The sequence below is a fragment of the Branchiostoma belcheri genome, unplaced genomic scaffold (assembly GCF_001625305.1).
Source record: "Branchiostoma belcheri isolate BF01 breed outbred unplaced genomic scaffold, Haploidv18h27 scaffold6, whole genome shotgun sequence".
Lineage (NCBI taxonomy): Eukaryota > Metazoa > Chordata > Leptocardii > Amphioxiformes > Branchiostomatidae > Branchiostoma > Branchiostoma belcheri.
In genome coordinates this window covers 7450358-7465933 of record NW_017804242.1, presented here as the reverse complement: position 1 = coordinate 7465933, position 15576 = coordinate 7450358, and the positions used below count along the sequence as shown (strand labels likewise).

Here is a 15576-nt window from a genome sequence, read left to right as displayed (position 1 = left end):
CGTTTTTGAAGGCTTAAAAATCCAAATTTCCAGGGGAGCATTCCCCGGACCCCCTAGATTACGAGCGCCTTCGCGCTCCCATCTCAAAATCCATCGGTAAAACTGGGCAGACTGAAAAAATGCAAGCTGGCCGAAGTCGATTTGGACACCCCGGTATTTGTAATTGTGGACGCACTAGGGGGCCAGGGCAGGTGGGCAACACTGGGAACACATACCTTTAATGCATGCTTCATTACATGTAAGGTATACGTAATTTTGTCAGTGATCACCTTTTCTCACAAAGCGAGATACCAAATCCAGTGCAGCTCGAAAAAAAGCCTGTCAATTTACCGTTAAGCGTTGCCGGCCGTCCTGAATTTACCGTTAAGCGTTATCGGCCCTGCTGAATTTACCGTTAACCGTTGCCAGGACCCCCCCATGCAGACCCTCACTGATGATCACTAGATACTTGGAAGCCAGCCAGGAAAATGAAAATCCAGCATTAAAATAAAGAAATTTACCTTAGTTTCCGTACCTCTCATTTTGCAACAATATTCTCCATATTTTCGTTACCGATAGTCATCTAGAAATCATAAAGGGAACTTTACAGGCCGCGTTTGGTTCGAGCCGAAAAATCAGGGGATTTTAGACCACATGGTCACACTGTGCCGCTACTGCCACACATAAATTTTCACTCGAAATGAGAAATTAGCACCCAACAAAACGGACCATTAGTTTCCCAAGGCTGTATTACTCTTTTGTTCTTGTGGTCAACTTGTTTTCTTTGCTTGAATCGCGTAAAATACCAAGGAAAATACAAGGAAACTTCGGCAATCGGCTCGAATTTTGAGACGAGCGGCGGCCATCTTGGAATTTGTTGTTTATGCATGCCTGCAATTTGGCCCAAACCGCTAGAGGGCGATGTGATTGGTTGGGAAGTTTAATGTATTAATATACAGTGCTCACCAACTATTTGCATCACTGATATTGGCATAAACCTGGGATCTGCATAAAATTCTGAAAACCCAAACCATTTCCCATTCACTACATTATAAATTGCATGGCATAATTGCATGAGCTGTTATGACTTTAACCTGATATTGGACTAAAATATTTCCAAGTCAATGGCACACTGACCCAGAAGTACGTGAAAGAAATACATGTAATTTGTTGCGCATCAGCAAATCCGCATGAAGTCCATTGTTATTCATTCATTATCACCCCTGCACCCTCCATTGTCATACACTTTCTCTGTTGTCACTTCCTTCTGGACAGGTGAGAACCCCCAATCACTCAATGATGATTGTGTGAAGAAGTCATTTGTTCCTTTTTGGTGTCTTTGATTGGGCTGTTGTTTTAGGTTTGGTAAGCTTTTGCCCAACACAGGGGTAGACAGTATGAAGGTGGAATGTGTCTGATCTTCTATCTCCATGTTAGCCCTGTTCATTATAAGTTTCTGAATGCGACTTGAAGATTAGAATATGGTACATGTATGTAGTTGTGGGTGAAAGTGAGTATATAAATACCAATAACATCATGTTTGTGGTTGTTTCAATTGGCCCCAGCCCAGTATCATCCATAACCAACTGACCTCCCCTCCCTGTCGGTCGTGTGGACTCTCCTAAGGTTATTGGACTAAACCTGTTATAGGAATAAAATTCCCTGACAAATCGTCCATGCAAATAACAGGAGAGCACTGTATTCGGTTCTGAGGTTTTAGCCGTAGAGGACAGTAGTAATGATTAGAACGGATAAAATGGGATAAAATGAAATTAAAAGAGGATAAATAAAATAAAAATAAATCTAAAAAAATAAAAATAAATCTAAAAAATTTAAAAAAATAAATAAAAAAATTTGTATTGGTTGCTATACATTTAATATTTAGCAATGATCATTTAGCAAAATTATTTGGTACTGATAGTCTGGTATCCAGAATCAGGTACAGGTACAGGTACAGGTCCGGACCTGGACTCTGGACCTGGACCTGAAAGAGCGGAACAGGTACCCACCCATATGAAGGTAGCATTTTTTTAATAAACAATTGATGATGTTTGACAGCTGTTGTGTTTGCTACTTGATAAACAAACCTATTAATTGATAAAAAGAAAGGATAATGGATATGGGGTAGCAGATTTGAAGAATCCAGATCCTTTGAAATGGGGCAACCTGAAATCCTGATGGGGCAACCTGGCTTTTGACCCAGGTTGCCGCCCGGGCAACCTGGAAAAAAAAAGTATTTTAACCCCTGCATTACATTTGGAAACAAGAGATGGGATGTTAACCTTATATGCACAAATTCGATCTTATAAGCTATATGACACTAGCCTGGGTACCATCCCCAGTAGTATATTCGCAAACTCTATAACTGGGTCTGGACTTGCACACATATGTAGCGTCTGGAGTCTAAATATTCGTTCAGATTTTGAACGAGCGCGCTGATTGGTCCTACTCGTCTAAGCCCTTTTTGGGTGTGTACATATTAGGTAAGGGCTGTTCGGATGTCCGAACGGCGACGTTAGCGTCCGTTCGAACGTCCGAACGCCTTATCATCAACATGTCCGACGGCGAACCGAACGCTAAAGCGCACATGATATAGCCGTAGTCAGTCTTTCCGCGATAAATCATCAACATGGCTGACGCACAAGCCGCTCAGCTCACGGAGGTTGATGTTGACCTCGCAATCACGTCCGTTTTGGACGATTTAGACGGCATATCGTCGCTCAAAAATGAGCAAAAAGATGCATTGAATAATTTCGTTCGTGATGTTTTGGGCGTCCTGCCGGTAAAAAAAAGAACGCGCCGAGAAAAGGAACACTCGCGCGAAGATCTGTGTTTACAAAACAACAAACATCACTTGAATAATGCAGGCGCGCCATTCGCCGTCGCCTCTGAGGCTCAGCCAATCAAATGAAGCCCCGCTGCTCGGGCTAGCTCATTATGTGACGTCATGACCAATCGTTTTATATGTGTGCAAGTCCAGACCCAGTTATAGAGTTTGCGAATATACTACTGGGGATGGTACCCAGGCTAATATGACACGTTCTACCAAAGTAATATGCACAATACATTATAGGTTTCGCGCAGGTGCAGTACGTTCTGCCAACGTGCTACGTATAACATACTAGACAATGATACTTTTACTAGTACTATCAGCAATTACCCTAGCCTGGTTACCAAACCTATTATAGCTCCCGAGTCCTACATCCTCTCCGCTATTTGCGGAAAGGATGTAGGACTCGGGAGCTATAATAGGTTTGGTAACCAGGCTACAATTACCCTCTCATGGAGAAAGCTGAGGGCTTCGATGACGTTGAACATCCCGGCGCAGATCTCGGCTGATGTCAGCGTGTCGATGACCAGCTCCAGCGGGCGTACTGACTCCGTGATGAGGTACGTCCCCTCCACGTTCTGACACGTGTCAAAGAAACGCAGGATTGTCGGATGGCGGAGGATCTTCAGTTGCTGATCATCACAATATAGAGAATTAAAACAGTTAGATTGGTCAATATGTAAACATACTTTAAGTCCATATACTGTTACTAGTACATGTAACGTTACTAGTATACTCTGGTGGAGATGATAAATTGGGTTCTGGCCCAAGTTATAACTACTTCTTATAATATACCTGCTGGGCCATATATTACCTTTGATACGGGTGTTCCGGCCTGTGTGATAACTAGCAGTACGGCCCAGGGGTTCTTAACGCGTACGGCCCAGGCTTTCAAACGCAGTGTTCGAAATACCCGTCTGCAGTCTGCAATTTGCAGATAGATTTTCAAGATTGCAGAAGAAAAAATCTTACAATCTGCAATTTTGCAGAAGGAAAAAATAGGCTACGGATTCAATAGTTTTCAATTAGCAAAGCAGTGGCGCTGTGAATAGATCGAAAACCTGCGCCGCACGAACCTGCCGGCGTTTTCCAGCAGACTGTAATGTTCCCATATAAGGGAATTTGGTGTCAAAGTTGAACGATTTCGACAAGGCGACGAAAGGCGACGATAACCAAATATGGGCACTCGCCATTTTCAGATGTTAGATTTCGTCTCCCGGGAGGACCCGACAACTGCCTCGGCAATTTTCGGCAGTTTTCGCTGAGCATTTCCCAGCAGGCAACACGGCAAAGGAAACATGGCTCCTCCGAAAAACCACACTCGCCTTGGCGTTAATTTGCCGAAATTTCGATGTTTTTCCTTGGTATTTTGCACGATTCAAGCAAAGAAAACAAATTGATCACATGAACAAAAGAGAAATACAGCACTGGGAACCTAATGGTCCGTTTTGTTGGGCGGTAATTTCTCATTTCGTGTGCAAATTTACGTGCATCACATTGTGACCATATTGTGTAAAATCAGTGATTTTCGGCTCGATCCGAACCAAGCACGGCCCGTAGACTTGTCCTTTATGATTTCTAGATGACTATCGGTACCAAAATACGGGAAAATATTGTTGCAAAATGAGAGAGACGGAGACTAAGGTAAACTTCTTTTATTTGAAGGCTGGATTTTCATTTTCCTGGCAGGCTTCTTTGTATGTAGTGATCATCAGTTATTCAGTAACAACAAATATGGATTTTTCTTCCGGTCAAAAAAACCGGTCCACCGACCTTTCGGTTTTTTTGGACCGGGCCGATAAAATTTTACGGTCCGAACATATTTAAAAGAGTGATATTTTGAAGAATTTCAGTAATGCTACAGATTTACAAAGCTATACCGTTATATATATATGATGTAAAAATAGGCATTATTGGTTTCAGAATGTTGTAATATGGGGGCTTGTGTATTTGCAGAAAGTATTTCCAAATTGCAGGACGAAATTTTGACTCTTCTGCAATATTGCAGAGCACTGAAAAAAAAGGATTTCGACCACTGAAACGTGTTTCGCCCTAACCGCGTGCACCGCTTTCGAAAATTTGAATTAAAAAATTTGGACGATGGAATTGATGTTGTTGCATTTTTTGTGTTTAGTTACACAAAATCTTCGCTCATTTTGCATTGAAGACTCTTCAGAAGAGTACATGTTTTCTTGGGTTGGTATGGTTGGTATAAATAAAATACAACACGGTGTATTCCGCATCACCCTCGGTCCCAGCCCTCCTGCGGATCGGATCTCCCTTCGGCCGCCGGGCGATGTGACCTGCGGTGGGGCTGGTACCTCGGGCAATACGGATTTGCACCATGTAGTATTCTATATTTAGTACTAGCAGTAGCTAACTGTTATATCACAACAGATTAGTGAATTTCGGGTAGCAGGTGCACAAACCCTGTTACAAAATGGTTGGCATCCAGGCTGTTGCCAGTACTAGTTAAGTGTACTTAGTCTAGTCTGTACGTGTACCTGAGTCATGTGAGGAAATCGTTTGTGTGTTTGTTTTTGTGAGAAAATACATATGTAGGCCTACAAAAAACAATTGTATGAAGTGTTTTTCCAAAGGGAAGAAAATTGCAGACCCCCTACATGTACTTCTAGAGGAAATTGAAAATACCAGATTAGATTTTAAGTCAACAATCACAAGACTACCTTCATACATGGCAAACAGGTCACTATGTTCAGCTGTTAGACACTCGAACAGAAACATAGACAAGGTACATGTAACATTGTATGTAACTTAAATACAATTTAAGTTTAACTCCGTGGACATACAACTAAATATGCTGAACATGTAACAAATAATTAACGTTACATATAAAGCATTAATGACGAACATAAACATTATAAACAGCAGGTCCCATTATTTTAATATGACAATTCTATTTTCAACAAATAGTATTAAAACTACTACACAACAACGCCCTGCATTTCCGGTGCTAAAGCTAAATATCACACGTGACGTCATCACAGGTAAACACCACATAAACTGCTAGTTTGCGTTCGTACCTTTGCTGCATTCTGTATAACAGGATCCTCCTTCGCCTGTGTGGACTTGTGGACAAATACGGACACTTTCGACCCGTCCTTTTTCCTAGCGGAGTGAAGTGTCCAGTTTTTCTCCGAAGTTTGCACCTCTTCTTCCAAGTCACACCCTTGTAAGGTGCTCGACTCAGAACCCATTTTTAGCCCCAAAATATACAGAAATTCAAGAAAACGTCTTCACCAGTGTGTTCTGTACATTCCAAAATACGATATACAACTTTGGTGGGGCGAAAGTACTCGAGGTTTTGGCAGAATTCGGCGAAAATTTGCGAAATTGTTGGCGACTTTTCACTATTTTGCTCCTGTCAGCGCCATGTTGGCTCGTTAGATTGTTTCATTCAATGAAAGGGGGAGAAGATTTTACAGTACTAAACCGTCTGCTCAGAGATACATTTTCGTATCCTACACAATCATTATCCTCATTTAAAAACAGTAGTAAAATCCTTTATAAAAGAAAATGTCTTCTTATTGTATATTGGTTGTTTTTTTTTTCTTTTTAAATAGTTACACCCCCCTAAGATATACTGAGCTATTCCAACGTGATGTGTGCTTCACATGTTGATCGCAAGAGAATGCTATAAACAGTAATACGCACAATCTTGTCATAATGACAAAAGTAGGTTCCCATTTTAAACATTTAAAGAGATAGAAAATATAATAAAGTTGACTTCTGGCCTGTACAGCAACTATCTTGTTAGTTTACTTCCAGCAATATTTACACTATAAAAACGATACGTTTGTTTTCAACCTTAGCTTTCTAGCGCCTCCTATCGAGAAGCTTGAGAACGACAGGAGCTGGGTCGGTTAATGGCCTTGAAGATTCAAGTTCGTCATTCCATAGCTCATAATAACATGTTAGTCATCGAGTTGTGAAATAAATAAACAAACAAAGGAAAGGTACAGAAAATGCAATTTTTATACTTTTTACATTAGTATCTAACACCTGCAATGCTTAAAAATTAGTTTAAAGGTAACGTTACCATGCAGAAAAACACTAAACCTATCAAATTATAGAAAATCTGCGTGTACTGTTCTAGTTTAGTTGTCCGCATGACTTCATTGTTTCTAGCTGTTGATAATTGGAAACCCTGTTTCTTTTCCTTTTGTCATATAATCATAATACATGTAACAGACTATACAGGTGCATACTCACCTTTACAAGTTGCCCTTCCCTATACAACAACACATATACAACATCAAAATTTACATGGTCAATAACAACAAGTATAAAAATACACATGTACAGAATAGGCAATCAATATAGAAGGTTAAGCATAATTCAATATATTTTATAAGTAGTATACATTGTGTTGAAACAAGACTTAGATGAGGTCTAGAGGCAATACAAGAACTGCACCCACAATAAGTGGTCCAAGTACATGCCAGGTCAAGACCGTCGGAGTGTAATGTGTGTTGAGCATGGGCGGGGGGCTCAGAATAATGCCCCCGACTACTAGCCCAGCCAAGCACGAGAGAATGGATGCCATACCTACCAGGCTACTACTGTGTAAGTGCGGGTTCCGAATACTCAACTGTAACTATGTAAACTCAAAACTCACTCAACACAAGGCTCCAAAAAGGCGGAACCAACATTTATTGTTGACACCACCCTACAAGCTTGGACTTTTTTTTTCAATGTAAGGCAATGTTGATTTGATTATATGGATGACATCCTCCGGGAACCCGCGCGTGCGAATAAAAAAAAAGTTTTGCAAAAAAAAGTTGTTTTCATTATGAAATCTACGTGGTCATGAGGGTTGAGCAAATGGGACAGAATATGGCGAATAATCTACTCTTCAAGTTCATTTCTTTACAATTTCGTCTTTTTTCGTTTGATTTTGGCATTCAACGACATTGGTATGGTTTTTTTGTAACTTACGGTAATGCTATATTTTTGCTCATTTTGCAACTGTTTTGTACGATTTACAGTATGGTTGAAAACTTTTTTTTTGAAACGGCCGAAAATTCATGCGCGCGCGGATGTCATCCATATAATCAAATCAACATGGCCTAAGGCCACACCGACTTAATTTTATGGCCTTATTTTTTATTCGTCTGCGCGCACTAGTTTCGGGGTCTTCAGAGGGTGTCATCCATAAAATTTAGTCGGTGTGGCCTAACAATCCTTAACTTTCTAAAATTCAGGCCTAGTTGTCGACCTAGGTTATACACAGGTGAGGTAAAGAGCCCCGTTGTATGGCCAAATGTCACGTTGAACTTTGTATCCAAGGTCATTTGTTGGTCAACTTATTCAACGCTTGTCGGTCTTATCGAACTGCGATGGAATTTACTTCCTCCTCGGGTGTTTGCTTTTACCTTCGAGGGACATGAAAGGGTTTTGTGGCATCTCACATCAGTTGTATTGCTACGGATAAATAAAGATACTTTAACAATAAAAACCGCATACGTACCTTCCATGTTTTTCACCGACAGTTATATGTAATGGGCGTTGACCGAATCACGCCAGTATAGTAGGTGCAAGTTCAGACTGTATTTCGGAGCAAAAAAAGGACCATACAATCTATTGGAGAAAAGTAGAGAATTTTGCGTTTGTATTTTCAAGCATTCGTTGTCGTCGTTGGAGATCTTTGCTACGTTACGCCGAATGCTGTAACACTAGTCTGGACTTTGTGCGAACCCGGGGGCATCCGAGGTTTCGTACTGAGCTGAGCAGAAGGTTTCTACCGCCACAAACAAGTACTTTTTAAGCCTTTGAGGGGGCTGTGACCGAGACTACGATGGCTACCAGACGCAGGACCTCAAAAAACATTGAACTGACACTAGAAAAGAGAGGAGAAGACTACAAGAAAAAAGTAGAGGCTGCGAAAACAAAAGAGAAAGCTCCACCGAGATGGCCGGGGGCGTGCAAGCTCCTACTGTCCATACTCCTGTTCCTGGTGATTTTGAGCTGCCTGGGGTTCGGGAAAGTGTCGGTGATTTCCATAACCCAGTGTCTGGCACAGGCGAGGTTCGAGAACAGAACAATCACGTAAGGAGTCTTGTTTTTTTTTTTTTTCTTTGCAATTCGACATGGATAATACAGGACATGGTGGTGAGGTACTCTAGCTATAGCTAATATAATTTTAACCTCACCACCATACATACAAGTAAACAGTGACAAAATACATTACAAAAACAACAGGGAACAGCAAATGAGTGGAAATGGATCAATAAATGGTAAGGAAGAACATGTTTTGTAGGCTATGTAGGGGTTAATCTAATACAAACCGTTTGGAATCGATAACGTAAGTTATTGATACTAAACAGTTGATACAGTTTGTATCTGCATGGGTGTAAATCGGGTGATCCTCTGAGTAAAATGTTACATAAGAATTGTTCAGACATGTTGTGTACATCAAAGATATAGCCTACCGAGTTCTGTAGATTGCTGAGTAGAGTGACTCTTGGTTGCTTTTCATATCTCATATGCATGACGGTTAACGTTGCTGTGTATAGGTGTGCAATACCTATCGATTTTATTCTCTCCCAGGGTTGACCCTTAATAATAGTCCAGGCCTAGTTGGGTAAACCTGGCTGTTGTAACCGAACTTATAAACAAATATAGGTGCGCTCACTGCGATATTCGTTGTAGAACGGGATACCATATTAATGTAACAGAAAGAAAGAAAAGAAAATTATCTCGAACTACTTTTAGCTCTCAGAACAGCAAACCTATCCAGAAACAAAAATATTGAGTGCTTTTATTTACATAGAATAATGTTATACAGTATTAAGCTGCCAATATTATATGTTATTATATGATGCAAGGTCATGTCTTGGCAAGGCAAGACCTTTGTAACAACCATAGTAAGCTTACTATGACTGTTATCATCATGTCGGGAGTACATGTAGTTCCCGGTCCCAAACCCTCTCCCGCCAGACCAGTCTGTTACAAAGGGTCTCAGTGGATACAGAACCATGTCTGATCCTAACCATTCAAGCATACATGTACATGTAGTACTAGATGGGCACGCTTATGCAATAGCTCATTCCTTGACAAAGATAGACCGCTACTTTATTCCAAACTTTGCATCTCTAACCTTTTTTTTTTAATTTTTGATTGAAGAAACAACACAAAGAGAAGGACAAATTGGGACTGCACTCAAGTTATACACTTACCTTAACAGCAGCCACTTAATACTTAACTTAAAATTGAAACATATACATGTGAAGAAAAAATCCCTCCCTTTAAAATATCATGTTAACAAAAGTACTAATGATTACTAAATAAACAAAAGGAATAACAGCTGGAAACGTTTCGCATCTCTTATATAAGCTTGAGTAAGTAACATAATTTTGTCGCAGTAGTCAGAGGGTATATGAGCCTCTGAGAACAGGATAAAGTCGAGCACTTTCAGAAAGACTACCTAAGGCCATGTTGATTTGATTATATGGATGACATCCTCCGGGAGCCCCAAAACTGATGCGCGCGTGCGAATAAAAAAAAGTTTTGCAAAAAAAAAAGGTTGTTTTCATTATGAAATCTACGTGGTCATGAGGGTTGAACAAATGGGGCAGAATATGGTTTGGCGAATAATCTAATCTTCAAGTTCATTTCCTTACAATTTCGTCGTTTTTCGTTTGATTTTGGCATTCTACGACATTGGTATAGTTTTTACTTATTTTTTGTAACTTACAGTATATTTTTGCTCATTTTGCAACTGTTTTGTACGATTTACAGTATGATTGAAAACTTTTTTTTTTGGAAACGGCCGAAAATTCATGCGCGCGTGGATGTCATCCATATAATCAAATTAACATGGCCTAAATCAATCAAATGGTGTTTTAAATATTGCGGTTAACTTGTTCTTTGCACAATTTTACCATCGTAGATTTAGGTTTCAAACTTATATATTGAATTCCTTGTTGTTGTTTTTTCAGACCTCCATCTCACAACCTGACCATCGTGCAGTCGTGTAAAGATGAGCAGCCCGAGGCCATCATCAACATGATCCTGCTGATCCTGATGGTTCCGTACGGCATCACCCTGCTCAGGTGTCTGTGGGTGACCGGCTGTAGAGGCGTGTATCCCTGGCCGACATGGACGGCTATCGGCGTGGTGAGTAGTACACAGGCCTTGTATTGTACTGTGTACTGTATTGTACCGGAAAAAATGATTAGGTACAGGTCCAAAATACCTAATCCCTCCGTACCGGCACTGTACCTAAATAATTTCATACCAATTTCATACCTAGCCTATTTGTGACCTCAAATGTGTAAATAGCTGGTCCCCCAAGGGTGTAAGGACAGTGTGTTCATGAAAACAAAAACATCTTAGTTTTCCCCATATTTTGTCTGAGCATTCTTAATAAACAATAACTAAGCCTTCACTGCCAACTATTAATGTTTTTCTTGTTATTGAATGAGTTCAGAAGAGCATGTTATTTTGTCAAATTAATTGTTCAGGTACAGGTTCAGGTCCGGACCTGTACCTAAACCTGTGTACCTGTAATAGGGACCAGGTAACTACTGTCCTGAAAATACTTCAACTTCTACTACAACGCTTGCTATTTTTAGGTTTGACTTCTTCTTTAAAGGCAGTGGATAATGAATAGTTCTGCATAATGTGTGGGCTTTGTGATCTTAGTAGGAACACATGAACAGTCTTAGGCGATGAAAAAAGGAGAAATTGTGGTAACTGTTTAAACTAATCTGTTTCTGTCGGTCTTATAGTGAGGACAGGGGCTAATGAAATGTATTTCTTTTTCCACATTTATTGGGCAATAAAACAATAAATAAATAAATTAAAAATACGGCAATAGATTTATTGTAACAACAAATTAAGAATAAAGCAATAAATTCATTATAACAAAGCTGCATTTTTTGTATAAGGCCACATCGACTTAATTTTATGGATGGCATTCTCTGAAGACCCCCGAACAAGTGCGCGCGGGCGAATAAAAAAATTCCAGCCAAAAATAAAAATGATACTAAACCACGGGAATACAAAGCTGGTATTGTGAATTTACGGCAGTACATAGCGACGTATAAGACAAGCCGGCACATGCTGGCTTTTTGCGGAATTTATGAATCGGCACTGTACGTAAGTACTGAGATCTTTAGTCGTGGAATTCGATAGCCTGGGTGCCGTATTGTTGCTAACTACCATGGGTTACCCAGGCCTAGAGCCAGGCCAGAGCCTCGGTTGACGTGATCTTTTTTTTAGAACAGGCGAAAATCAATGCGCGCGCGGATTAAGTCATTGTGGCCTAAGGTTATACCTGCCACAAGTCACGTACACACCTGTCACACATGTTATATTTCCCCCACACCCATTCAATCAACATTGGACGACCCTGGGACCTCCAACGTGTTCTTGTTTTTACCGAGAAACAAACAGGCTCTCCTAGTGACGCTAACTGGCGGATGAATATTTTGTTTTATTAATTTTGATTTTTATTGAAATTGTAAGTGCCTTTCCCAAGGGCACAAGATCGGTGACATGTCAGGACTCGAACCCGGGACCTCTTGGTTCCGCGTCGAGCAATAGGCTTCTCAAACTCTTATATACCTTTAATTAAACAGAAAACATACTTGCCCTGTGTATGTCCAGGGGTGCCAGAGTATACAGCGCAATTTAACGGAATACAGTGCAATTTGTCAAAATGCAGTGCAATCGTATTAATACACAGTGCACTGTATACTAATAAGATTGTACTGTAATCCGTTAAAATTGCACTGTATACTAAAATACGAATGTACTGTATTCCTTAAAGCTGCACTGTATTCCGTAAAATTGCACTGTATACTGTGGCACATTATAGCACAATACTGACTAGGATTGACACCAAGCATTTCAACAGTTCAATTTGGTAATAAGTAAATAAACGTTCTCCTATTACAGTACATGTGAATTTGTACAATGTAAGGATTGGGTCTTCATTCAACAAATGCGAAAGATAATAGAATGCCTTGTCATGCACAGTACTGACGTTGATAAATGATGACATATGTGTCATATTTAACATTGGATATATTTTATGACTCGTTTTTTTTTTTCTTTTCGTTTTTTTTTCTTTAGGCCACACGATCTTAATTTTATGCATGACATCCGCGCGCGCATTTATTTTCGCCTGTTCTCAGAAAAACAAAAAAACATCCACCGAGGCTCTGGCCTGGCTCTAGGCTAGTCTATAGTAGTTAGCGACAATACGGAGCCGGGCACCCAGGCTACCGAAGCTCCACGACTCAAGAACTCAGTACACACGTACAGTGCCGATTCATAAATTCCACATAAAGCCAGCGCGTGCCGGCTTGTCGTATGCTTCGCTATGTACTACCGCAAATTCACAATACCAGCTTTGTATTACTGTGGTTTAGAAGCATTTTTATTTTTGGCCGGATTTGTTTAAATCGCCCGCGCGCACTAGTTTGGGGATCTTTAGAGGATGTCATCCATAAAATTAAGTCGGTGTGGCCTTATGTTGAGGGGAATTTAAGAACTTAGGCATGGCCGTGGACAGGTGTACAAATACAAGCCTCTTTGCCATTGGTTGACCTTAGACATTTTTGTTTCTTAACAACAAACGCTATAGAAAATTCGTGTATTCCGAACGTATTCCAAAACTGATGCTCCTTATTTGGTCGATAGAGGTCTTATCTAGGGCCTATCACTTTGCATACAGTACCACAATATGCAGTTACTAGAGAATTCTTTCAGCAGTGACAAGTTTTTGGAAGGGTAATATGAGTACTATCCGTGAACAAGATGGACTGATAGTTATCGAAAATTTAAAGGTTAGTACTCTTACCCTTCAACAAACTTGTCACTGCTGAAAGGATTCTCTAGTAACTGTAACTATACATGTACGTGAAAAATGAAACTCTTCAACCGCAATATGCAGGTATTTTTAACTACCAGAAATATAAATTATTTCAAGCGCTGACAAACAACATGTTAGTGGCCATATCGAACAAAGCCATGTTTGCTAGGTACATACATGTACATGGACTTTGACCTTGAAAGTTGGTAAATATTTTGCGCTTGGCCCTTTGCTTAGGAAAGGTGACGAACGTTACATTCCAAAATGGTGGACAACCCCGCTTACGATCACATGACGAAATTCCACCCTCTTATTGGTCGAGCTGTAACTTTGATTGATCTGCAGTGGTGACTTTGGACATTTTTATCTGAAATATTTCTGTAGCAATTGCTTTATAAAAAGTAGCCTGGGTGCCATCCCCAGTAGTTTTCGTCCGCTCTATAATGTCACTAGCTACCAGCTATAAGCTAGCGGGCGAATACTACTGGGGATGACACCCAGGCTAATATAAAAGCCTACAAAACTCAGAAAACCGCAAAACCTTAGATTTATCTCAGAATACAAACATATGGAGCCATGAAAGGCCATGAATTGTTTGAAACAAGGAGGAGGGTATGTCTTATAACGTCCCGTTCCAGAGCGTAGGGGTGGTGCCCATATCCATTTCTGTAGCCCTTGGGCGACACACAGTTGTGCAATACACTACAGCAGGGGGCTGTATGTGTTGTAGAATATTGCTTTTTTTCCGATACAACTCAAGCACTGACGCGTCCAATAATAAATCAGTCTTCAAAATTAATGATGATGCCTAAATTTATTTATAATTCCAACCTTGGAAAAGTATTAACAGTTTTTTGGGATTTTATCAGTACAACCAAAGAGACGGTCTGACATACATTAAACGGTCCTAGTACAACGGAGATCTTGTTGGGAACAAGCCCTAAGCGGGCCTAGCCTTCACAACAAGAACATAAACAGTTCGGAACAGGTAACAGTTACAATTCAGATAGACATACTATTGCATAACAGATGTTGCGGTCTAGCGTTAATAAGCAATGCAATCTGGCCTAGACGTCATGCGTTTACTATAATAACATTGTGTACTATACTATTACATAACAGATGTTGCGGTCTAACGTTAACAAGCTGTACAATCTGGCCTAGTTTCCATGCGTTTACTATAATTACAATAATTATATTTACTGAAAACAACATTGGAATGAACAACAAACATATTTCTTACGGGTTTTCTAATATTTTGTTAATATTTTTTCAGGGGTTTCTGGCCAGTACAGCCGAGGTCTTCGCCCTCGGTCTCTTCACACTTGAGGCTCTCACGACCGTGAAAAGCGCCCTCGGCATTCTCCTGATGAACAGCATCTACGCCATGCAGATCTTCTTCCAGCTGCTGTACGAGTGTTGGAAGTTTGTCCGCCCGCGCACGGAGGGGGGATCGCCGCCATCTTGGAGAAAGCTGCTGACGTTTCTGCTGGCCGACAGTCTGGGAGTCGCCGCTTTCGTCGCGATCGTGTACTTCAGTTCGAAGGAGGGAAACGACCCGGAAGGTAAGTACGAAGGCCCACAACGACAGTTCCATACATCTCTTCCACAGCCCTTCCACAGCGCGCTGCCAAGGATATAACTACCATACCGCACTTCCACACCGCGCTAGGTATAACTTCACGTAAGGGATTTTTGTTGGTCATATTAAAGTTATTCTTTAAGGATTAACCTATCATTATAATTTTACCCGTTACCTTAATATTAGGACCGCCGAATACTCACACGCGCACACACACACGCACACAAAGACACACACGCACACAAAGAGAAACACACACACACAGACACAGACACACACACACACAGACACACACACACACACACACACACACACATATATATATATATATATATATATATA

General features: G+C 40.5%; 2 protein-coding genes across 2 annotated transcripts in view; one reads left to right on the top strand and one right to left on the bottom strand.

Annotated features, from left to right (window-relative positions):
• LOC109482639 (protein-associating with the carboxyl-terminal domain of ezrin-like) overlaps positions 1-6213 on the bottom strand; it is a 20585-nt gene extending 14372 nt beyond the window's left edge. The window contains exons 1-2 of the mRNA XM_019785446.1: positions 5854-6213; positions 3256-3441 (exon numbers count right to left, since the gene is read on the bottom strand). Of these exons, the coding sequence (XP_019641005.1) occupies positions 3256-3441; positions 5854-6027 (360 nt within the window). The 5' untranslated portion in view covers positions 6028-6213. The remainder of the gene's footprint in view (positions 1-3255; positions 3442-5853) is intronic.
• A 2134-nt stretch (positions 6214-8347) lies between these two features.
• The window catches only part of LOC109482332, a 31047-nt gene continuing 23818 nt past the window's right edge, over positions 8348-15576 (top strand). Inside the window, exons 1-3 of the mRNA XM_019785013.1 lie at positions 8348-8878; positions 10771-10948; positions 14929-15217. Coding sequence (XP_019640572.1) covers positions 8628-8878; positions 10771-10948; positions 14929-15217 — 718 coding nt within the window. The 5' untranslated portion in view covers positions 8348-8627. The remainder of the gene's footprint in view (positions 8879-10770; positions 10949-14928; positions 15218-15576) is intronic.